This window comes from Suncus etruscus, chromosome 20, assembly GCF_024139225.1.
Source record: "Suncus etruscus isolate mSunEtr1 chromosome 20, mSunEtr1.pri.cur, whole genome shotgun sequence".
NCBI classification, from domain to species: Eukaryota; Metazoa; Chordata; class Mammalia; order Eulipotyphla; family Soricidae; genus Suncus; species Suncus etruscus.
The window spans coordinates 23483311-23508610 of NC_064867.1; the positions used below are offsets into that span (position 1 = coordinate 23483311).

Genomic DNA, 25300 nt, shown 5'->3' on the forward strand with positions numbered 1-25300 from the left:
TAAACATTTCAAAATTCTGTACTGACACTTTATCCTAAGAAGCATAATTACGCTTCCTCCCCTCAAAAAAAAAATCAAGTTAGTGTGATCTCCATATGTCTGTTTTTATAAAATAGTTTTCGATCCAGAGTTTTGTTAGATGTGTGGTAGGGTAGGGCATCCTTTTCCCATACTTTGGTGTACAGAAACTTCTCCTTTGTTGCCTTCACAGTTACCAAAGCAGGTGAGAAGATGAAGAGAAATTTACATCTATTTTTCCTAACTAAATTTCTCTAGGCTTCACAGTCTCAGGGATCCTGTAGGTGTATTCTTGGAGATCAGAAAAATCCTACATAAAATTATCTTCAAGATCAGATGTAAAATCTTTAAACTTATTTTAATATTTTTATAGATACAAAATTATGACACTAATTTTTCCATATTAAACTCATTTTTATTTTTGCATGTTTTCAAAGTGTAGTATTTGGGATTTTTCTTTTGTGGTCTACTTCTTTTTTTCCCTTTTATAATGTAGGAAAGCACTCAGGAACAGACAGATAAGTGTCCATGTTTTTCCAGGCATTGAAATAAAGCTTCTTGTCTCTCACTATGCTCACATTCATGTAAAAAAAAAAAAAAAAAAAGGTGAAAAGTTTAATATCTCTAAAAAGAGCTAACCAACTAGCAATAAGGAATATTTTAAGACCCAGTATAATTGGCAAAGCAAATGTATAGACCTAAACTGCTATCCACTTTTAGGAAATTTTTATATATGCATACATATATATGGAAATCAAATTAGGGACTTGATAATCTAGCATCATTGTGTCTATTAAATCCCAAAACATAAATGTATTAGAAAAAGCAAAAAAATTTTTTCTTTTTCTTCCGGTGTCTGTTTATTGTGTGAAGCTACAGTCGAGCATGACGCACAGGTGGTTTCGAACGCTTCTCTGCCATCTGAGATCCCGGCTTGCCAGGGTATAGATGGGATGTCACTTTAGGGAATTGGGCTTATTCAGTATGTAAAATGAGGCTGGCATAGGTTCAAGGGTTTTGTCTGTGTCTTTACCCAATTAAAGATTTTTTGCCTTTTTTTTAAATAGGCTTTTATCATTTTTCCTTTTTTTTTTGTCCTTTTTGTTGTTTTTTTTTTTAATCTATAGATCCATAGATTAGAATACCTAAACTTTTTTTTTTTTTTTAGCAAATGCACTACTGAATTTCCTATTACAATTTAAGGAAATGATAGATTATAAACAGGTTATTTTAATCCTGGCATTGAAACTACTGTTCAAACTCATTACACAGATTTTTTTAATATTCTCTCAACTTGATGGATATGCTGTATCCGCATATCAGATTTTATATTATTGTAGGATATCAGGTTAGGTTTTAGTTTTTTAAATATGATGTTCTATGACTATTTTATACTAAGTATTTGATATTTAACTCGTTGAATTATTTCTTAACTAATTTATACAGAGAAAGTATTATTCAATGTGCTACTATTTATAAATATATGTAGAACAAGATGTATTACTTCAATCCCATGTAATATAAAAATTGACTCCTGGATAAATGATGAAAAAACAAATAGAATATAAATTATAGGCTTAACAGCAGTACCCATATAATGCCACTTATTCCTGAGAGACATGGAATATTTTTTTCATCCAAAATATTGTCAGCATTTAAGATTATAATGTCTGCCTTTTCGATCTACACAAATACTGGATTTGATTTTAATGAAGAGGGCAGTATGTGACAATAAGAAGCAGAAATGGTGAGACCTTTGTAGACCCGCTAGCAATCAGTGAATATCAGATCACAAATTTCCCCAGCTTTAATTACAGGCAAAAGAAAAGACAAAATTAGCATTTTAATATAGAAATATCTTCGGCTTTAGGAGAATTATGATAAATCTAATGTTGCCTAGTGAACCAAAGAGGGGATATTACAACAAACTGTCTCCTTAGGAATATTTATTTAAATAAAGGCAACAATACTTCATCCTTATCCTTTTTGGATAATTATTGCTATTTCAGTTTGTTCTTTGTTCCAAATTTAAAATACCTTTAGTTAAAAAAAAAGAAAAGAACTGAAAAAAGAAAAAGGAAAAGTAATTGGCAGTGTTTGTTTTCTATAAAACTACAAGAAAGAAAAATTCTGTTTGCTTGGCACTAACAAGATAATTATTTTAGGGGAAATTTTTGCTCTACAGCTCCAGTTCACTGGTGCCATGATATCTCTGCTCTTGGATACATTTAGGTTAGCTCGTTTCCGTTACAGCGTATTAAACTAACTCCTCTTCCATGGCTGAGGCTTGCCCACCTGTCTCCCCTAAACACCTGCAACATATGTTTGCATAACCCTATAATGCTTCGCCTTTGGGGTCCTGAGAAATTCCCCCAGAGCTTTTTGCTTATAAACAGCTGAGCAATTCGTTTTTCTAATGAAGGTTGCTTTTTCCCCCAGCATTGAGGCAATAACATATTCACTAAAGTAAGAGTCTCATTTTTCATCAAAGAGAAATGTTCGACATATTTTTACAGTGCTGTTTTGCTTTCTGAGCCTTATTCCCCCTCTTTTCTAATCTGGCACTGCTGTAAGTTAAGGGATGGTGGCAAAAAACGTTTAAGTAATTCTTCATTTGTCAAATATTTTATTTCATGTGAATATGCACTATATTATAAATTCAAATCAATCTTTTCCATTAAAAAGTGCTACCAGAACTTGATCAGTTTAATAGAATGTAAAAATTATGATCAATAAACTATATAAATGATAATAATTGGACATATTGCAGGAAATTGCTTTGATTCTACCCCCAGAAGTCAGCAAACAAAACTGCACTAATACGGTGATTTTTTTTTTAAGTTATAAAGGCATGTATTCCTGCTCTGAAAATGACAGCCTATCTCCCTTCATGTGAGAAGAAGATTCAGTGTGTATGTTTTGTAACTGAATAAATTTTTGTAAAAATATTTACGTTTAGTGGAATATGCCTGAAAAAATATGTATGATTCGCATATATGATAGTCATGTTAGAAATATAAGGCTTCACTTTCTCTATTTGTCATTCATGAAGGGTTGTCCAGTTGTCAGATCTGTCCTCAAATCTTTCTGTGCTCTGTGATCTATCAAAGGTAATAGTAACTTTCTTTTCACTGAGGTTTTATCAAGTGCCCAGCACTGTGTTGTGTAATTAAAATTCACTGTCTCATGTATTTCCCATCTAGCTTTCCATATAAGGAAATGAGAGCAGAGTTAAGACTATTCACCTCGGCTATCTGTGGTTGAAGCCTGGATCTGACCACAAACTTGCAGTCCGTGCCTCTAAAGAGTATCATGGTTTCCCAGTCCCTTTGTTTTTACCCCATTACTCGAATTCTTCTATCTCTTACCTTAACTATAATAGAGAGGGCAGATAAATTTCAATCAGTTTTATCTTTTCCATTGATTGTTTTCATTTAAACACCACTTGTTAATCTGTTGTAATCATGCTAAATTAACAAAAGATAAAATCATGTTGGCAATTCACGAGTCTGGGGTTTTGCTTGGCATGTTTTTCTGTATAGTTTCCTCTAAACTACTTATTTCTAGAAAGCATCTTAGCTCTCCGTGTCTGCAAGATAGCTCCCCAAAACTCAGCCTCTCTATGCCATAGGTGGGACTTTCCTCTTACATTGCCATGAATTCAAATGCTGAAGAGAAAGATTTAAGAGCTCAAACAACTTGTTAACAGAGAAGAATGGCTGGTACTTGGGATATTTAACTAATATTAACTAATTTCATGTTCATCTGGGTTGGTTTAGTGAAAGTCTGGCAGACCTCCCCCATGGACTGAATTCTTGAATTTTGCCTCTTTTTATATAGTTATATAGACTTCCCAGGCCAAGGAACAGAATTGATATTCATCTGTACCCTGACTGCCAAATTATATCATTGTGATTTTACTTTCTTATGAAAATATCAAGCCAATAAAGTTTTTTAATTGCATCGCCATATATAAACATGAGAATGTTTACTATGTGAAAATAGGCTTTAAATTATTGCCAATTGTTTGTTTGCACTTAGTGAAAGATATATATTTAAGAGGTATACATCCATGTTCTACACATGAAAAAATTATAGTCTGTGGAAAGTCTTTGGAAATATGTAGATTTCTGATGACTTAATTTCAGAGAACATTCTAGATAGAATTCTTTGTAAATTTTTAAAAATAATTTTTATTTCTATAAATTCTTATTAGGACATTAGCCAATTTCCTTTAAAAATCAAAGAATCAAGTATTGCTCTTGAAGTGTTCCAACTACACAAATTTAGAATTCTGCTCATATTGCTTTTCCCCCCCAAAGAAATTGTTCATGCCTTTTTTGGTACAAAGTTGTGTGAGAAGGTATTGTTCCAAAATGTCCTGACTTTTTAAAAACCTTATTTAGAAACTATTTCACTTAATTAGAGCCAGGAAGATAGTTCAAGTGGTGGAGCACTTGGCAAAGCCATACAAGGTCTAAGCTCTATCCTTGGCATCACGTGGTTTCCAAACACAGCCATAGCCTTGATGACTTCAAAGTTCAGGCCACACAGTACTAACTGCCTTGACCAAGCAGCTTACTAACAGGTTCCACCTGCTAGACTGACCTATGCTGGATGTGGCCCTGTAAAGTCAATTTATTATTGGCAAATTGAAGAACTTTTAGTACTGAATTTTAATGGATAAAAACACTTGCACACCTTTCATTGTCCGTGCCTTTGCTTATTGATTTTTTATGGCTATACATTTGTTCACGTATATGTTAGCCAATTAGCGCAGAGCCATTAGAGTAGCCCCCAAGTCACATGTACCTCCTGAGCACTTGAAGTTTGACTAGCCCAAATTGAAATGTGTTGTAAGCTTGAAATATATACCCAGTTAAAGAAACTTTGTACAAAAAGCAGGTTGTAAGATAATTCAGTAATAATCTGTATATTTATACATGTTCTAATTGCAATATTTTAGATACATTAAAGAAAATAAAATATATTCTTACATTTATTTTTTATAATGCCTTTTTATTTTTCTTAAATCATAGTTTCTAGACAATTTAAACTTGCATTTGAAATTTAAATTTGTGGCCCACATTATATCTCATTTTAAAAGGGCTATTCTTGGGCCAGAGTGGTGGCGAAAGCGGTAAGGTGTCTGCCTTGCGCGTGCTAGTCTAGGACGGACCATGGTTCGATCTCCCAGCCTTCCATATGGTCTCCCAAGCCAGGAGCGATTTCTGAGCGTATAGCCAGGAGTAACCCCTGAGTGTCACCAGGTGTGGCTCAAAAACCAAAAAGAAAAAGAAAAAAGGTCTATTCTTTGTCATCTCTATGTGCATATACTATTCACATAATATGTGTATTTTACTAAAGACAATTTAAGAGAATTCAATAAGATTATCGTTTAAGAGACTTGAGTGATCTTGACCCTACGATCTCCGATTTCACTTCCTTACATTTTAATTGCTCTTTTTCCACATATTCTTTTGACTTTTATGTTAGTGTGTCCTCTTCTGTGGTTCCTTAATCTGTCTCCTATTGATACTAGCATGTCTCCTCAGAGTTTAAATAGACTTTGGAAAAATCAATTCTTGAGCCTTGTTCATATGTTCAAGTTAAATCATTATTCCTAATAATGACTTTAAGTGCTTAGATAGATCAGCAGTTCATGTCTTGAATTGCTTGTCATTTCTTTATGAAGATATTTTAACAAATTGCTCTGTGCAGCTCCTTCTTTTATTGTTTTCTACCAAAAAGTAGCAAAACCATGTATTAGTTTATCTGAAGCCAAAGAAGTAAAGCCTGTCATCTTAGAAAAATCAAAATGTTATTTGCAGGTAACAGAAATAAAGAGCAAACTTAGTCATGAGTGATCGTTCCGCTTAAGTTAATTTTTTTAAGTAAATGATGAATACCCTGGAAATCTTCCAGTGGCTTTAACCTGTATTTTTTCCCCATTATACTTGGGTCCAGGTTCTCATCAGCTACCGTGAGAAACCTATGTAATTCCTAGAGAGAGAAAAGTTGCACTGTTAGACTTAATGGTATGGTAGTCATGGAAGCATCAGTTATCTTCATCAAGGCAATTCAGATTTGATTATTGTAGAACTGTGTTGAATACCAAACCAGTGGAATAGTAGCTGGAGCTAAATCAAGGGATTGTCATTTTTGTCAGATGATTAGGGCTGACTGGAAAGAGATATGAAAGGGTTGAGCTGTGTAAATATTCTCTTTTCAGCAGAAAAAGAAAAGGTCCATCATGGCCATTAAGATGCAGCTTGTTAGCTTGATGAATTTCAAACTATTTAACCTTTGCAATTATATACTCCCGCCTGCATGCAAGTATATCAGTGTCTTGAGATTATGTCTCCAAGGATTGATATCAAAGTATATTGGTAATTTTCTACCATTCTCTGTCTAAATAGATCTCTTAAGACAGGGCATGCTTTGGTTCAAAGTCCTAATTATTAACTTGAATTAATATGCTCAAATAAACCCTGGAACACATCTTTTAATAAGTTGTTTAGACGCCTTAGTGGAATATGTAATTTAGCATGTTGGGGATGATGATATTCAGTTGATAAGCCATTCACATTACATATTTAAAATGACAAGTGCGTTTGTCTGATTTTTATTTGCCCCAAAGGAATTTTTACATCTAAATAATAGCCACATTAAGTATTACCATATTTAAATGGACACACCCGATGTCTTTCAAAGACACTTTCACAATGTTTATAAATAACATGAAAACAAGAAAAGGGGCACTAATTGCTGCTTTTTTGAAAGTGTACACTGGTCAGTTTACTTTTGTGTTGTCACAGATTTGCTAATATTCTACTACCTGTGTGCTTTATTAAATTTGTACAGAAGAAAAGATACATCACAGAAATCACTCGTTTTAAAAAATTGCTGAATTCTGAAATACTGCAGTTTGGAGAAAAAAGACTTGGTGTGCCATCTAGTGGACATCCTGAGCATTCTTGTTTGCAAAATAAAATAATATATCCTAGTGTTACAGTCATTAATTTTATGGCTTTGTTTTAAATTTTCCTTGCTTGCTTCTGTACAGTTAGTGAATATGATAAAAAAAATATCAAAAGTAAACTAACATAAGGTATAAAGAAAGCTTTGTGATCTGTGATACAGATAAATGTAAAATGTATTGAAAAAATTTCAGCAAATTGGATCAGTTAAAGCAAAATTTCAAGTGTAAAAACAAAACCCAAGTACATAATTATGCACTTTTTTAAAATACCATAAAGACACTTTTTCCTTTTTTAATGTTTAAATGTAGTTTAAATAGCTTTATACATTTAAATTTATTGTTGTTTTTCTGTAGAGAAATCCAAGACCAGTGACGTATCAATTCCATCCAAATTTAGATTATTACAAAGCACGTGGAGCAGACCTAATGAATAAAAGCCGGTAAGTCTTATTTCTTTAATGAAAAATATTCTCAGAGATCTTTGGGAAATTTAACATATGTGTTGAAATTAATCTTTCAGATTTAGCATGTCAATGGTCAATGCATTTTAAATAGATTTTATGGATATTTTTAAAACCGTGAAAATTATATCCATTAATATCAGTGGTTACTTGAAAATTAGATTCACAAAGTATTTGTCTCAGTTTAAAGTTAGGCAGCTTCATTTTTCTAGCACTAATAAACCTGAATAAATTGTGCCTACTTGTATAATCTTTTTCTAGATACTTGCTGTTGATTGAAAAGAGGCAGTTCTATAATATATTTTTAAATTATCAGTAACAAAATTAAAATGGGGTTTCCCAACTGTCTTCAGAACTACACAATAAGCCTATAAATGCATCTTGTGTGTGCATTTGTGATTACATATATAGAATTTTTAAGGGTCACTGTAGGAATAAAAAACATTAAAATCCCACTTTTAAAAGAAATTAACATTGGCATAAAGGGCTGATGATCAGTTTTGTTTGTTCATAATACTGTACTCAGATGTCTCAAGAGTTAACTCATCAAATCAGAGCCATCTCAAATTAGAATGTAATTTCAAAGTTTACTCTGCTAGACTACAATGTTAGTAATGATAAATGCTGCCAAGTTGTCCGAATTTTCTTTCTGAAATGTTCTGCCTGTATGCTGGTTTTACTTCAGCAATAGTTCTGCAACCTAAAATATGCTTGATGGAGTTTGCATGCTTGTTTCTTGGAGAACAGAAAAGAGACGTGATTCCTGCCACATAGAAACCCAGGGTTTAAGGGAAGGGGTGTTTACAAGGAAAGGGAACATATTAGATTTGTATTTTGAGCCCTGTCAGTGTTCATTTTAAATTGCTACCCCTGATGGAAAAGTCTCATCTTTTGAAATGCCATGTGATTTGGATACCAGAAGTGTAGCCTGTGAGATTTTGAAGCTCTTTTCTGCTCATTCATTTTATCTGATTTTATTTTTTACTCTAAGAATGCTATTTCTTATCATCACATGTTAATTTAACTGAAAGAATCTTGGAGTTTTAGTTGTTTTATTCATTAAAGATAGATAATGATCAAATCAGAAGAAAATCCCCATCCTCAGGAATATTGCATTCTATTCCCCACCACCACCACCATCACCACCACCACCACCACCACCACCACCACCACCACCACCACCACCACCACCACCACCACCACCACCACCACCACCACCACTACCACCATACTGTCTTCTTGGTTTTTGTTTTGGGACCACACCCAGTGGTGTTCAGGGGTTACTCTTGGCTCTGTACTTTGGGGATTGCTCTTGGTAGTGGTTAGGGAACCAGATGAAATGCTGGGTATTGAACCCAGGTTGGCAGCCTGCAAAGCAAATGGCCTACCTGCTATATTGTTATCATTCTGGCTTCCCACCATGCTGTCTTATATTTATTTTTGTAAATAAATCTTTTTTGTATTGTATTTTATTTTTGTAAATAAAACAAGGTTGGCACCAGAGAGAGCTGAGAGGAGCATGGGCAGGACGCTGAAGTTCTGCAGAAAGTGACCTGAACACCACTGGGTATAGCCCCAAAGCCAAATAAATAAATAAGATATTTTGGGTAGTTTCTTCACATAAGCTACTTCTAGCCAGAGTCCCTCTTTCCTATCTCCTATGTACATAGATCCTCTAACTATACATTCATTTTCTCAGAGCAGCCAAAGAATTTGATTGCAGCAGATTCCATCCTTGCTCCCCCTTCCACACACTAACTTCACTCCCTCCAGAGGCCTCCTTCAACCCTTCTTGGTCAGTTCAGTCTCACTCCGGACACTTTGTCTCTCTCTCACCTTATCTCCCACACCCTCCTCTTCAGTCCCAGGCTATTGGCAAAGCTTCTGTGTACTTTGCTTCTCTCTGGACTAGCTTCCCTAGTCTCTCACTTCTCCAGATTTATTGCTTAGTCCTAAAGCATCTCTGAGAGACCATCTTTAACTTCCCTGCTGTCTGCTCTTTCCATTGCCCAATCTTGATTTTTTTTTTCACAGCATTTCTTACAGCTGAAGTTCTACCTGTCCTGTCTGCATGTATCTTTTCTCTTTCCAACTTCCCACTGAAACTTAAGCCCCCCAAAAAAGGTTCCTAGGTAGCATTACTACTATCTTTCAACACTTTTTAATATTTTGACTTTTCTTTTGTTGATGTCTGTAATCCCAATGGGCCTATGTGTTGTGCCGATCAAACCCAGACTTCTTCGTGCAGAATATGCATGCCTCTTCTGAGCTATCTCAACATACACCTCCACGGCAACCCTCTCCATATCTTCCTTTCCCCTCTTCTTCATAGTTTTCTTCTGGTCAGTTTTTTTTTGTTTGTTTTGTTTTTGGTGATGGGAGAAGACACTTTGGGATACACCTGTTAGTACTCAGTAGCTACTCCTGGTTCTTTGCTCAGGAATTACTTCTGGTAGTGCTTGGATTGAGAAAATAGTTCTAGGGATCAAATCAAAGCTGCCACATAAACCCTGTTCTATCTCTCAAGCCCTTGCTTGTTTTTCTCTTCTTTAAAAAACAAAAAACTCCCTCCTATATTTCTTTCTTAGTGCTGTTGTTCCTGTTGTTGTGACTCTCAGCTACAGAACTCACATAGATTTATAATCCTTTTATGCTGGTATAAGTGCTAGGGGTCATACTGCCTAGCCATGGTGTTAACACATCTTTTTAGTTGCAATTCTCACCAAAAGTTATACCCTTTGTATTGTTCACCGTGCCTGGCTGCAGTGTGGCCAGAAAACATTTGTATTATGGGATCACTGTCAGCAGAGTTGCCAGGATCATGTTTATTACATGTAGAACGCGAAGGATTCAAACCTGTAATCAGACATTTACAAGGCATCCGCCAATCCACTGCACTGTTCTCTGGCCTCTTCTGTTTGCTTTCTATCTCTATGCTTTTTCTCTGCAAATGCTTGTTTGTGTTTTCCTGATTTTTCCTTTTACAAACATTAAAACTCCTTTTTTTGTTTTTGTTTTTGTTTTTTTGGGGGGGGGTCACACTCGGCAGCGCTCAGGGGTTACTCCTGGCTCTATGCTCAAAAATTGCTCCTGGCAGGCTCGGGGAACCACATGGGATACCGGAATTTGAACCACCTTCCTTCTGCATGCAAGGCAAACGCACCACCACCATGCTATCTCTCTGGTCCACATTAAAACTCTGTGCAAAGGATCATTCTGATGATAGGAAGAGAGGTTTCTCTTCATCTCTGCTGCTATTTTAAAGTCTAAATTCAAACCTAATTGAAACTTATTGTGTGAAGAAAGTAAGGACAGTAAACAAAGGAAGAATTGATAAATGTGCTGGAACGCTAGCTAGAATGATCTTTAGACAAGGCATCAACTTGTAACCTTCTCACACACAAAAATAATCCCAAGTTAATCAAAATACACTCAACGTAGCAAATGTAGAATAATTAAATATTAAATTTATTTTTAATTTGTTGAAATTAAATATTTTTATTTTAAAATAGTAAAATAAAATACAAGTGTTTTATCTGATCTATAATTACTAGATACTTTTTAACCTGAAAAAGATGGGGAAGGGCCTGGGAGGATAACACAGGGACCCTTGTCTATGTGAGGTGTTGAGTTTGAGCCCCTGGGTACTGCCATTGCAGGGCTGGCCTGGAACCCTCAGGCCCACACAAGAGCAGTGGTCATTAGTAGCTGCAAACTCCACTGGGGAAACCCCTAAAATACTGGGGAAATGGGGAACGTAATAAAATTAAACTCAAAATAAAAACAAAAAAAAAAGTCCTTAGATTTTTATCACACACCTCTTTTTAACGTAATGTGTCAAAAATAAGATACACCAAACCAAAAACCAGACAAAAAAATGGGAACATATTTGTCCTGGAAATCACTTTCAGATTATATCTTGAATGTATAAAGAAGACATTGATTCAGTAAGAAGAATTTCATGGAGTAAACATAGGGACTGACTCCAGACTTTTTCCTTCTCTGTGCTCATTCCCTAGAGAACCCAGAGTCATGGCTTTAAGTACCATTTATGGTTAATAAGTTGTTCATTTATATCTTCATTTCTACCTATTTCCTTGAACACCATATAAATATTTTACACTGGCTTATTCATTCTTTCTTTCTAGTTGCTCCATATGTATCTCACATTTAATTCTTTTAAAGCTAAGCCTTCGATTTTACCTCCACAACCTATTGTTCATTCACCCAGTGTTTCTCTGTCACAATACATAGCATCACTCCTAGGGTTTGCCTTAGAATTGCCCTTGACTCTTTTTTCTCCACATTGTGCCTTATGTTTATCAGCAAATCATCTCCAAAATATCCCCTAAGACAAATACATCCCTTTTCCCTTAGTTGAGCTACTCCTATATATTAAGACAACCTGTAGAATCTTGCCAAAAAATACCTACAATTCTCAGTGTAAGTCCTTTTAACTACCTCGTTACTCCCTGGAAGTTTATTGTACAGTTATTTTATCCTAGATCAAAAAAGACCTGGTAGCTGTAAAACCATTGACAAGTCCTCATTTAGCTCTTGAAGTTCTAATATGCTTTTCCCAAGCCAGACCCTTCAGCCATGATAGACTTGCAGCTGCTTTCTTTGCTGTTTAAACCCTGGATTGCAATTTGAGTTAATTAAACTACAGCCAAGCATGACTACTGGTGTTATATGCTGGCCACACTGTGTAAAAGACTGTTAAAGAGGAACCAGGGAGATGGCACATTTCTTGCTTGCTCTGGGTTTGGAGTTCCATCCCTGGAACTGCATGGCTCTCCTGAGCACACTGGTATGGTTCTGTATCACCCCAGATCCCACTGGTAATGACTTTGGTGATCCACAGTATCATTGGGCTCTTTGCTATAACACAACAACACATAGAGCGCCTTACAGGCTGCCCTGGGTTCAATACATGGGATCCCATATGGTTTTCCAAGTCCTACCAGGACTGATTCCTGAATACACAGCCAGGACTCAGCCCTGAGCACCACCAGTTGTTACCCAAAATCATATATCTATATGATATATATGTTACATATACTTATATATGTTGTATTTATATATGTTAAGTTATATATAACATATAATATGTTATACTTATATATGTTATACATGATATATAATATTATAAATTATATATATAAATTGTTTGAAAAAAATCAGTGATCACTGTACGACTGTAAAATAAAAATATCCGGGCCCGGAGAGATAACACAGCGGCATTTGCCTTGCAAGCAGCCGATCCAGGACCAAAGGTGGTTGGTTCAAATCCCAGTGTCCCATATGGTCCCCTGTGCCTGCCAGGAGCTATTTCTGAGCAGACAGCCAGGAGTAACCCCTGAGCACTGCCAGGTGTGGCCCCAAAAAAAAAAAACCAAAAATAAAAAAAATAAAAATAAAAATATCCACAAGTGGTGAGTGCACCCCATACAAAGCATTTCTAACCCTTTAGGCAGGTAGCTCTGATGAAGCAGGGTAGCAGCGGAAATAATACACCAAGCAGTTAGGATAAGATTCATCTGAGATAGCCTGCTTTTTGCCTCATGCCCTCTCTCTGCCATGTACTCTTTCTGGCCTCCCCCAAAGCCAGAACTGCTCTTTCTTTATTCTCCAGAACCAAATCCACCAGTGGGAGAAGGTCCTGTAATCCAGGTAGGCTTTTATATATCAAAGGAAGAGGTTACCCCGAGAAGAGGAAGTCAAGGCAACACCTTTATTTGGGGTTGATAGCTGGGCATTATCTTTTTTTTATAATATAATTTTTATTTTGAACATAGTGGCTTACATATTGTTGACAATAATATTTTAGGTACATATTTACATAAAATCAGGGGGATTCCCATCACCGATTTGTCTTCCCTACACCTCCATTTTCGTCCTACCTCCCAAATCCTCCTCCCTCACCCCAGGGCTGCTAGAAAATGTGGTCCCCTCTGTACCTAGTTTACTACTTAGTAGTCTTGGTCTTGGTGCCTCCTTTATTTCCCCCTCTAACTGGGAGGCAGGACTAGCTAGTTCAAGTTATGTGGTTTCGTTTGAAGAAGAGAAAAGTAATAAACTGGGGTAAAAGTCTAATACGCCGAAAATGGGCGGGATCCTTCTAGAGGCTCTCATCATCGGTTTGAGAGACAAAGGAGAAAAATAAGGTGTAACACCCCAACAGTACAAAAAGTGTCAAATGTCCAATGAGCACTCCAACAATAACAACGATAAGCACCACAAGAATAGCCATGGTCTTGAGATAAAAAACATGGCAGGGCATATAAAGAAAGAAAAGAAAAGAAGAAAAAAACATAAATGTAACTGGGGACAACAACTTCAATAACCATACCAAAACAAGGAGATTGACAAGAAGTAGATAGGTAAATAAAAATAAAAAATAATTAAAAATGAGTATTTAAAAAAATAATATATATAAAAAAATAAAAAATGTTTTGTGCTTTTTGCCTTTTTTTTCCCTCCTGCAATGGCACAGTAAATATTGGGGTCATTCGAAAAGGAATTCACTTGGCCTAAGAGATATGGGTTTTTTCCACCCTTGGATTATATTGTCATGGGATTAACTATAGACTCCGTTCAGGTTCATTTACTCTCCCCTTGGTGCTTTCGTGGTGTTTGAAAGGCTTCTGCTCCTTCCTGGGTGATAAAATCAGATCTCTGTATCTAGAGATCTCAGTATCTGCACAGGTCCAGGAATGGGATTTATGATGAAGTCTTTCTTTGTCATTCTAGAAGTTCTGTTCCCTCAGTGTCATTTTAATCCATCTTCTGTGGTTGGTGGTCTTGGTCTTTGCACTGATCCTAGGATGGAACCTAGGATAGCGTCTTTCATTGTGTTTCCAGAAGCCCCATTCCGTTACAGTTGTCTCTGCCAGACCTTTGGAACTGGGGATCATGGTTATTGTGCAGGTCGTAATTCAAACCCTAGACTGGGGCTTTTTTTATTGGTCCCAAGATATATACAGTCCAGTCATGGTTCTAGTAGCCAGTCATCTGTAAATCGCGATCTTGGCTTTTAGACCCACCAAAGGGTGACAAGTCTTCTGATTTTGTCTTATCATTAGCTAGTGAGGTAGGATAACCTGCTCTTAGGTCAACTTGTTCCCATTTTCCTCGTTGTCAGGATATCATATTAGAGCTGGCACTTGTTGGTGGCCCAGCAGTATTAAGGATGTCCCGGTTGGGATTTGTTTCCCATAGCTATTGTGAAGAATTTTGTCATTTCTATGTCTGGGATCCAGGGTTCAAGGCTGGACGGATGGTGTCTAATCACCTGGGGTCTAAGTTGGGTCCACATGACATATTTTCAAGGTAGGAGATATCCCTGAATTGTAAACAAGTATGAGTTCTTATCCCTAGTAGATAAGAGCTCATTTTTATATGTAGGATTTCCCCTTTTATTAGTGTGCCTTTGCAGGGAGGAATGGTGCTACATAATATTGTTGGTGCATTTGGGGGTGGGCAGAGAAGAAAACAGAAGCAGGTCACACACCCAAAAAAGATAAAAATAGGAATAAAAATATATGTGCTCACCTATTCATTTTTAAAAAATGAATAAACAAAGTAATTAAAGGAACAAAGTAATGCAAGAGACTACTTTACTTTTGGGGATAAGCAGGTAAGGAGGTGGTGTAGTACAGGTCTTATACTTATGTTGAAAGTTTAGGTTTTCCCTTTGTCTTTTGGGATTTTCTTGTGGTGTGTGGGTTCCCAGGCACCTTTCCATCACAGCCCCTGACCTTCTTGAGATTGGTAAAGATTTGCGGGAGGGAGATCTTGGAAGAGCTCTTGCATTGGGGATACTTTTGGAGCTAAGTCCGGTTTTAAGTAACAGTCCACGTTAGAGAGAGTTGGTAGGGAGGGCCACGCAGCCTGAGTCCACAGGGGAGTTGGTTGCCTTTTCTTGCAGGGGACAAGGTGTGGATTTGACTGGGTGTTCCTTAGCTTGGGTGCTGGGTACTGGTTCATTGGGGTAGGAGGTCAGTCTTGATGCCTAATGGATTAAGAACTGAGGGTGAAGAGTTTTAATACGGTGGGAGATCTGGATGGGATTGAAGGGTAAAGGGATAGTTGGATTTCCAAAGGGGGTAAAGGGGAAAGTATATGGAAGGGGTAGGAAGGAAGAAAAGAGAAAAACATTCGAAAGAAAGGGAGAAGAGGAAAAAAAGAAAAAGAGAAGAAAGGTAAAGAAAAGAAAAAATAAAAAAGAAAGTAGTGAGAAGAGAGGAGAAAATAGCAAGGGAATGCTAGTTTGCTTGTATGTGTTCGATGAGTAGGGTCTGTAGTATAAGTTTGTACGTCACAGTTGCTGCTTCGGTGGTCTGACTGGTCACGTGCTTCAAATCCTAAAAGAAGGTATAACCTAGAGATAAAGATATAACCTAGAGATAAAAAATGTTAAAGAGTTTTCTCGGGACATTCTCGTAGTGCAAGCTGGGTATGGTATCTTGTGTGACTGAGCCCCAAGATGTCATCTTAGTTTGTCCACCCTTTGTATCCAAGAACGCCTGTGGATAGAAAAGCTGAGAGGTTATTTAAAATATAGTAAGATTAAGGCATTAAAACATAGTGTTATGAGATGTTCCCATTGGAGTCAGTGATTTCTCGTGGTGTTCTTTACCTGTGATCCTGTATAAGATCCCTAAGGGATTATTATGGGCCTTTATATTAGAAGGTTGATTACATATCTGTTCTCTCAATGCTTCTGTTTCTGCTGTTGCTGGTTTCTTTGTGGTATAATGTGTTGTCAAGAGTTTGTGTTGCTCCTTTTTCTTGTATTTTGGACCCTACTCCCGAGTATATGTTGACTATTACAGTGTTTGGAGTTTCTATCCTGTTAAACCCTGTTATTTGGTTGTTGAGTATTAGTCTATAAGGTGTATGTTCTAGGTGCGTCAGAATAGTGCTATCATTCTGTGTTTATCTTCCGTCTTCTGACTTACTTCATTTAACATAATATGTTCTAGGTCCATCCACATTGCTGCAAAGTCTGTGATTGTATCATTTCTGACTGCCATGTAGTATTCCATTGTGTATAGATACCACATCTTAATAATCCATTCATCTGTTGTTGGGCAGCGAGGTTGGTTCCAGGACTTGGCTATTATACTGAGTGCTGTGATAAATAGTGGGGTGCACACATACTTTGGAATGAATGTCCTTCCAACTTGGGGGTAGATACCTAGGAGAGCAATTGCTGGGTCAAATGGCAGCTCAAATTTGAGTTCTTTGAGCACTCTCCAGACTGTTCTCCATAGGTGTAGGACTAGGGGGCATTCCCACCAGCAGTGGATGAGAGTGCCTTTCATACCGCATTCCCACCAACACAGATTGTTCCCATTATTTTTGATGTGAGCCATCCTCACTGGTGTAAGGTGGTACCTCATTGTTGTCTTGATTTGGATCTCCCTGATGATGAGTGAAGGTGAGCATGTTTTCATGTCTTTGTTGACCATCCTTCTGTCTTCCTCCGAGAAGTGTCTATTCATTTCATCTCCCCATTTTTTATGGCTTTATTTGACTTTAGGGGGCTCAGCTTTCTGAGTGCTTTGTATGTCCTAGATATCAGCCCTTTATCTGATATGTCGAGTGAAAAGATTTTTTCCCATTCTGTTAACTGTCTTCTTATGTTAAGTAGGGTTTCTTTTGCCATGCAGAAGCTTTTTAGTTTGATGTATTCCCATTTGTTTATGTTTTATGCTAAAGTTCTTGCCATTGGTGCTCCATTCTCGAAGACCTTTTTGATATATAGGTCTTTGAGTGTTCTGCCTATTTTATTGTCGATAAACTTTGATCCATTTTGAGTTGACTTTTGTATAAGGAGTGAGGTATGGGTCAATTTTCACTTTTGTACATGTGGTTTTCCAGTTGTACCAACACCATTTGTTGGAGACTTTCTTTGTTCTATTTCAAGTTCTTGCCTCTTTTATCAAATATAGTTGGCTGTATATCTGGGGGTTTATGTCTGGGAATTCTGTTCTGACCCACTGGTCTGAAGTCCTGTCTCTGTTCTAGTACCATGCTGTTTTGATCACTATGTATTTATACTTTAGTTTCAAGTTAGGTAAGAAGATGCTACCCAGCTTCTTGTTTTTTTTTTCAGTATGTGTTTGGCTATCCTGGGTCTTTTGTGGTTCCATATGAAGTTTGTGATTGATTGTTCTAATTCTTTTAAGAATGATGTCTGAATTTGGATTGGGATTGCATTAAATCTATATAGTAGTTTGGGTAGGATAGTCATTTTGACTATGTTAATTCTACATATCCATGAGCATGGGATGTTCTTCCATTTCTTAAGATCCTCTTCGATTTCTTTCTGGAGTGTTTTAAAGTTTCCCTGGGATAGGTCTTTCACTTTCCTTGTAAGGTTGATTCCTAGGTACCTGATATTTTTTGATACTATTTTAAATGGAATTGTATTTTTGATCTCTCTCTTCTTGACTTCATTATTTATATATAGAAACGCTACTGTCTTTTCTGTATTGACTTTGTATCCAGCCACTTTACTGTATTGGTTAATTGTTTCTAAGAGTTTTACTGTGGACTCTTTAGGGTTTTCAATGTATATCATCATATCTTCTGCAAATAGAGATAGTTTGAGTTCCTCTTTCCCAATTTGGATTCCTTTGATTCCCTTCTCTTGTCGGATTGCTATTGCTAGTTCTAAGGTGATATTGAATAAGAGTGGAGAGAGTGGACAGCCTTGCCTAGTTCCTGACCTTAGTGGGAATGCTTCTAGTTTCTTGCCATTAAGTATAATGTTGGCTGTAGGCTTTTCATAGATAGCTGTGACTATCTTGAGGAAGGTTCCTTCTAACCTTATTTTGCTGAGTGTCTTTAACATGAAAGGGTGTTGGATTTTGTCAAATGCCTTCTCTGCATCGTTTGATATGATCATGTGGTTTTTGTCTTTCTTGTTGTTGATGTGATGTATAATGTTGATTGATTTGCGTATGTTGAACCAACCTTGCATTCCTGGTATAAAACCCACTTGGTCATGATGTATGATCTTTTTGATGAAGTGCTGGATTTGGTTTGCTAAAATTTTGTTGAGCATCTTTGCATCTATGTTCATTAGTGAGATTGGGCTATAGTTTTCTTTCTTGGTGGTGTCTTTGCCATCTTTGGGTATGAGTGTGATATTAGCCTCATAAAAGGAGTTGGGGGGGGGGATTCCTGTATTTTCGATGGTTTGGAAGAGCCTATGCAAAAGTGGTAGTAAGTCTTCTCGGAATGTTTGAGAGAATTCACCTGTAAATCCATCTGGGAGTTCTTAGGGAGTTTCTTAATTACATCTTCAATTTCCTCTGAGGTGATTGGTCTGTTTAGGCTTTCTAGTTCTTCCTTTTCCAATCTCGGAAGATGGTATTTTTCCAAGAATCTGTCTGTTTCTACAGGATTTTCTAGCCTAGCTGAGTTATAGTTGTTCATAATATGATCTCATGATATGTTGTATTTCTTGGGGTTTTGTTGTACTCTCTCCCCTTTCATTTGTGATTCTACTGATTTGGGTGTTTTCCCTCTTTTTGGGGTGGGGGGTGAGTTTTGCCAGTGGTTTGTCTATCTTGTTTATTTTTTCGAAAAACCAACTCCTGGTCTCATTGATGTTTTGTATTGTTTTCTTAGTTTCTATGTTGTTTATTTCTGCTCTGGTTTTTATTATTTCTTGCCTTCTGGTTGTGGTTGGATTTCTCTGCTGCTGTTGTTCCAATTCCTTAAGGTGATCCTTTAAACTGTTGATTTTGTCATTTTCCTGTTTCTTGATATAGGCCTGGATTGCTATGAGTTTCCCCCTAATTACTACTTTTGCTGTGTCCCACAAATTTTGACAAGTTGTCTCTTCATTATCATTTGTCTCAAGGAATCTTTTTATTTCTTCCTTCAGTTGCTCTTTGATCCAGCTGTTGTTGAGCAGCATGTTGTTTAGTCTCCAGGTATTAGTTTTTCTCCATTGCTTCTTCTTGAATTCAATTTTGACCTCTGTTGCATAGTGATCTGATAGGGTGCTTCTAATGATCCTTACATTTGTGGTCTTATATTGGTTGGCTTTGTATCCTAAGACATTGTCTATTCTGGAAAAGGTTCCATGTTGGGCTTGTGAAGAATGTATATTCTGCTTTCTGGGGATGGAGGGCCCTATATAAGTCTATTAGCCCTAGATCTTCTAATTTTTCATTTAGAGCTCTTACTTTTTTGCTATTTTTCTGTTTGGTGGATCTGTCCAGTGGTGATAGTGGAGTATTGAGGTCCCCTACTATTATCATGTTTCCCTTCATATGTTTCTCCAGGTTTGCAAGCAGTTGCCTCACATATTTTGCTGGCTCTACATTAGGTGCATAGATATTGACCAGGGTTAGTACTTCTTGATCTAATGTTCCCCTGATCAGTAAGTAGTGACCCTCTTTGTCTCTGATCACTTTCTTGAGGTTGAATGCAATTTGGTCTGATATAAGAATGGCTGTCCCTGCTCTTTTTTGTTTTCTATTGGCCTGAATGATTACTTTCCATCCTTTTATTCTAAGCCTGTGTTTATCCTGTAGTTGTAGGTGTGTTTCTTGCAGACAGCAGAAGTCCGGTTTATTTTTCCTAATCCAGTTCTCTACTATGTGTCTTTTAATTGGAGAGTTTAGTCCGTTAACATTTAGGGAGATTATTGACAGAGATGACTGTTATGCAGTTGTGTTGTGTAGGGTGGTTTTTGTTACAATTGGGGGTTTGAATTGTGTAATTCATCTCTAAGTAGGTCACTTAGGATTGGCTTTGTTTGCACAAATAGTTCAAGTTCTTTCTTGTTTGAGAATGTTTTTAGTCTGTCCTCCCATATGAATGATAGTTTTGCTGGGTATTGGACCCTAGGTTAGAAATTTCTTTCATTCAGTCATTTAAATATGTCATTCCACTGTCTTCTTGCTTGAATTATTTCAAATGGGAGATCTGGTTTGATTCCCTTCCTTTGTACTTGGGGTTTTTTTTCTCCCTTATTGCTTTAAGGAGTTCCCCTTTCTCTTTGTTTTTGCCCATTTGGATTACTATATTTCTTGGTGTTGGTTTATTAGGGTCTGTTTTATTAGGGACTCTGTTCACTTCCTGGATTTGCACTGAAGTTTCTTTCCAGAGGGTGGGAAAGTTCTCTGCTATTATATCTCTGACTACTTGTTCTTCCCCTTTCCCTATTTCCTCCCCTTCTGGTATACCCACAATTCTTAGATTTTTTTTGTCCTTGTTCATTAGATACTGGACTTTTCCTTCCAGTGCTTTGCCTTTTATTTCTTTGTTGGTTTCTTGGTCATTTTTTGTTTGCAGTTTTCCTTCGAGTTCTTGAATGTGCTTCTCCAACTCTGTGTTTCTGCTCATAAGGCTTATTACTTTGTCTTTTAATTCCTTCAATTATTTTTTTGTTTTGTTTTGTTTTGTTTTGTTTTTGGGCCACACCCGACAGTGCTCAGGGGTTACTCCTGGCTGTCTGCTCAGAAATAGCTCCTGGCAGGCACAGGGGACCATATGGGACACCAGGATTCGAACCAACCACCTTAGGTCCTGGATTGGCTGCTTGCAAGGCAAAACACCACTGTGCTATCTCTCCGGGCCCTTCAATTCTTTTTGTATGGAATCTCATGTTCTTTAACATTTCTTCTTTAATTTGGCTGATTTGTTCATCCATAGATTTCTTATACTCGGTAGCTAGCATTTCTTTCATTTCTTTTATCAATTCTTTCATTTCTTTCTTCATGGCTGCTTTTAGGTCTACTTCCCATGGATCTGTGCGTTTTGATGGACTTGGAAACTTGCTAGGGTTTATCTCTGTATCTCCAGATATTAGGGTTTTCCTTGATTTACCCATATTTCTTTGCATTTATTGGTGTGTTTTGGAGTGCTGTGCCTTCTAAATTCAGCCTGCTTTGGTCCCCTGTGGTGTGGGGATGGGTCCCCGCCCTGAGCGTGGTTCTAGAGGGGGTTGTTGGGTGGGCTCGCCAAGGTTTGGCTCCTCCTGTGCTCTTTATGTGGCCTGATTCGCTGCTTTTCCCTTTTGTTGTCAGCTAGTGCAGGTCCTCTCCTGGGCACAGTGGTGGAGGGCACTGTTGAGCCTAGCTCCTTCGGCCCCCCCCCCCCTTCCCTATCTGGATATCAGCCCTCCTTCAGTGGGTCTGGTCAATTTTCTTCTCCTTATTCCTGCCAGCCGGTGCAGTTCTGCTCCTGGCCACAATGGTTGAGAGCACTATTGAGCGGTGCAGTTCTGCTCCTGGCCACAATGGTTGAGAGCACTATTGAGCCTAGCTTTCTATGCTCCCTCCCCTCTCTGGACGTCAATGGAGCTCCGCCCCCTCCGAGCCTCTGCAGAAGAAATTCCCATAGTCAAACCCACCCAGTAACAGCCCTCAGCCCTTGGGGAGGCTCAGGTCCACTCCGGGGCTCAGGAGGGTAGGCTGCTCTAGGTTAGCCAATGGTCCAGGTGGCAGGCCCAAGCTCACCCAGTCTATTGGTCCTAGCCCATCCCAGCAGTGCAAAGTGGGTCAGGTGCAGGGTTCTCCTCACCTGGTCTGCACTCAGCGCAGGCTCAGGGGCACGGGGGTGCAGCGGTGAGAAGCCTGTCTCAGGCTCCCACTTGGAGAGTGTGGAGGTGCGGGGAAAGCACTCACCTGTGTGCTCTCCGATCGGGCGTGGGGTCCCTGTGTGCTCTCCGCTCAGGCTTGGGTCCCTAGGAGGGGCACGGGGTGTGGCAGCGAGAAGCCTGTCTCAGGCTCCCACGTGGAGAGTGTGGAGGTGCCGGGGAAAGCACTCACCTGTGTGCTCTCCACTCGGGTTTGGGGTCCCTGTGTGTCGCTGGGCATTATCTTACACATGAGATTCCCTGAACTCAGCCAGTAAAAGAGGCTACAGAGTTAATGCAAGATGAAGAGTGAGGATGAGTCAGAAGGAATGTATTTACACTTGGGGAACCCCCCAGAAGTGACAGACAGGGGATAGGCAAAAACATGGGAAACAGGAAGTAATACCTGTAATGTCTGTAGCAAGAGACTTCTATTTGTGTTGCTTCTCCAAATAAGGGTGGGTGTAAAAAAGACATGTGATTTCCCCGGATAAGAATATCTCAAGAAATCAAGAAGGCTGATTTCTCTTCTCTGCTTTACCATGGATTGCTATAATTAAGTCTTTAAAAGCAAGTGCCTAGGTATTTTAGTGGTGGATTTTTTTTTTCATTACATTTGTGGGTAACGTTCACTCTGCACTGATTTTCCTTACTTGCAAGTTCCTTTTTTAAAATGGGAATTGACATTTTCTTTTTCATTCAACTTTTGAGCTCAGAATGACAATTTAACACTCAAATCTTGTTCCAATTTTGTCCTTAAATAACCAGAAATTGCTGCTATAAAAAAATAATAAGTACATCTAAATTGTGACCAGTTTTCCGAATGAACCATGTCATTTCTTTAAGAAACTGACTACTAAAATGCCTGGTTAAATAGTGAGGGATGGGAATTTCATTGTTTTTAAATACTCCAGTCTCTTATATTAAGTGTAGTATCATATTCTTTCTGTCTTCCAAGATAATCATGGACTTTCTATTTTTAAAATAACCACGACAAAAATTTCTCAAAATATGCCATTGATTCTTCTCTCAGTGATGATGAAATAATGGCGGTAGAGTTCACAGCAATGCCTCAGGAGCCTACATCACTTTATCTGGCAGCATGTCTTATAGGCACTGCACTGTAGGTCTTTTAACTTGCTTCAACAATTGCATTGGATCCAAACTGGAAACCATGCTTGATTAAGTTAGACCTGAACAGTGATAGAAGAAACCAAGCTTAGTTCCCTGATCTCTGCACTCAGTAATTCAGCACTCTGTGCTAACATTCCCAGCTTTTCTCTTCTCCTGTCACGAGAAGTAACAGCGATCAATGGTGACAGAATTGGAATCTTGCAAGTAGATACTCTGAAGAGGTTCCCTCGTCCAAACTTGGCAGAATCAAAAGGGGAATCAGGCTCTAGGTGAAAAAAATTCTATTCAGGAGAGTTTCTGGGGCTTTGACAATGCCTTCCAGTCTCAGCTGGGTTCTGTGGCTAAGGCCTCATGTCATGCCATCTATTCTTCCCCCAAAACTGTCCCTAGACAAGTGTTTCCTCTCTCCTTGGGTTTAGGACATGCCTCTGCCTCCAAGCCTGGCCATATTAGAATGTTCTGATAAAATATAGGAACCCAGAGGCACTATGAATCTTCCAACAAGTGTAATCTTGTACTATGAGTCTAGAGAGTAACAGGACCACATCTTGTCCACAGCTTTTTCATCAGTACCTTGCACAAAGAATAGACTCTAACATTATGGAATAGAATGAATGCTTTTTAGTTTCTGTTATAGAATAACATCATAAAGATGCAGAGTCGGGGGCTTAGACTCTTCATATTCCACGGGCCCACTTGTTTATAGTCAGTAAATATTTCACTTACTGACTGAATAAATAATATATTTCTCCTCAACAGTTTCCATTTTGTATGGCCAATAAGGTTTTTTTAATTAGGCTTTATTTTATTTACTAACAAAATGGCTACATTTTTCAGAAGTATTTTGTTCCTTTAAAGGTGGTAAAGAAATAATATGCTAATAGTACTCCCAAATCATGACGCCAAGAAGTCCGTGGTTGTGTTAATAGGTAATTGGCTAATCAGAATTTCAAAGGATACTGATTGCTTATATAAATGTAATTTTGTGAATATTTTGTGCTCAGATAACTAAGAGTGTATGCAATACACATCTCTATTTGAAGTGCTCTTTATATGAACAAAGAGAAATTTTAATTCCTAACCAATTTAGGTAAAATGCCAACATTATTTCCTATCTAGTTCATAGAAAATAGATCTTTCTCCTGTTTAATTTTTTCTCCTGTATAATTTTTACACAGGCACAGATTTAAAGCATTCCATCTAAGGAGTTTTGACAGTTGCATGTACTCATGCAGCTACCATCCAGAACACTCTGGAGTGAACCATTTTCATTCTACCATTCCCTTAACAGTCAGTTCAGCCCCTTCTCCCAAAGCAATCATGTTCTGATTTGTATGCCATATATTAGCCTTCTTTCCTTGAGCCTGTAAATGGAACCACACAATATACACTCTTTTGTGTCTAGCTTTTTTTCTTTTAGCATAATGTTGTCTTATTTCATGTTGTTACAATTTCTCCTTCCTTTAGGTTGTCAAATGGTATACCATTATGTTAGTCAATACACTTTGGTTATCTATTCTCTCTGTCTCTCTCTGTCTCTCTGTCTCTATTTCTCTTTCTCTGTCTCTGTCTCTTTGTCTCTCTGTCTCTCTGTCTCTGTCTCTCTCTCTCTCTCTCTCTGTCTCTCTCTCTCGTTTTTTGTGTCACACCCGGTGGCACTCAGAAATCGCTCCTGGTAGGCACTGGGAACCATATGGAATGCTGAGATTCAAACCACTGTCCGTCCTAGGTCAGCTGCGTGCAAGACAAATGCCCCACCACTGTGCTATCTCTCCAGCCCCTGGTTATTCTCTTAATAAGTCAGGATTATTTCCAAATTTGGGGTATATAAAATAGGATTCTCTGAATACACTTTATGGGTGCTTGAATTTGTAGTCTTCATGTTTTCTTTCTATTGAGTAAACACAAATTAAATTGTTTAGTAGGGTAGATACATGGTTGGGCGTTTTTGGAGGAGGGTTTTGTTTTGTTTTGGGCCACACCCAATGATGTTCAGGGGTTACTCTTGGCTATGCACTCAGAAATCGCTCCTGGCTTGGGGGACCATATGGGACGTCGAGGGATCGAATCTGTCTGTCCTAGGCTAGCACCGGCAAT

General features: G+C 37.9%; 1 protein-coding gene across 1 annotated transcript in view; it reads left to right on the forward strand.

Moving 5' to 3' along the window:
* Positions 1-25300, forward strand: part of TBC1D5 (TBC1 domain family member 5) — a 543770-nt gene that overhangs the window by 440837 nt on the left and 77633 nt on the right. Inside the window, exon 17 of the mRNA XM_049766154.1 lies at positions 7355-7440. Within this exon, the coding sequence (XP_049622111.1) occupies positions 7355-7440 (86 nt within the window). The remainder of the gene's footprint in view (positions 1-7354; positions 7441-25300) is intronic.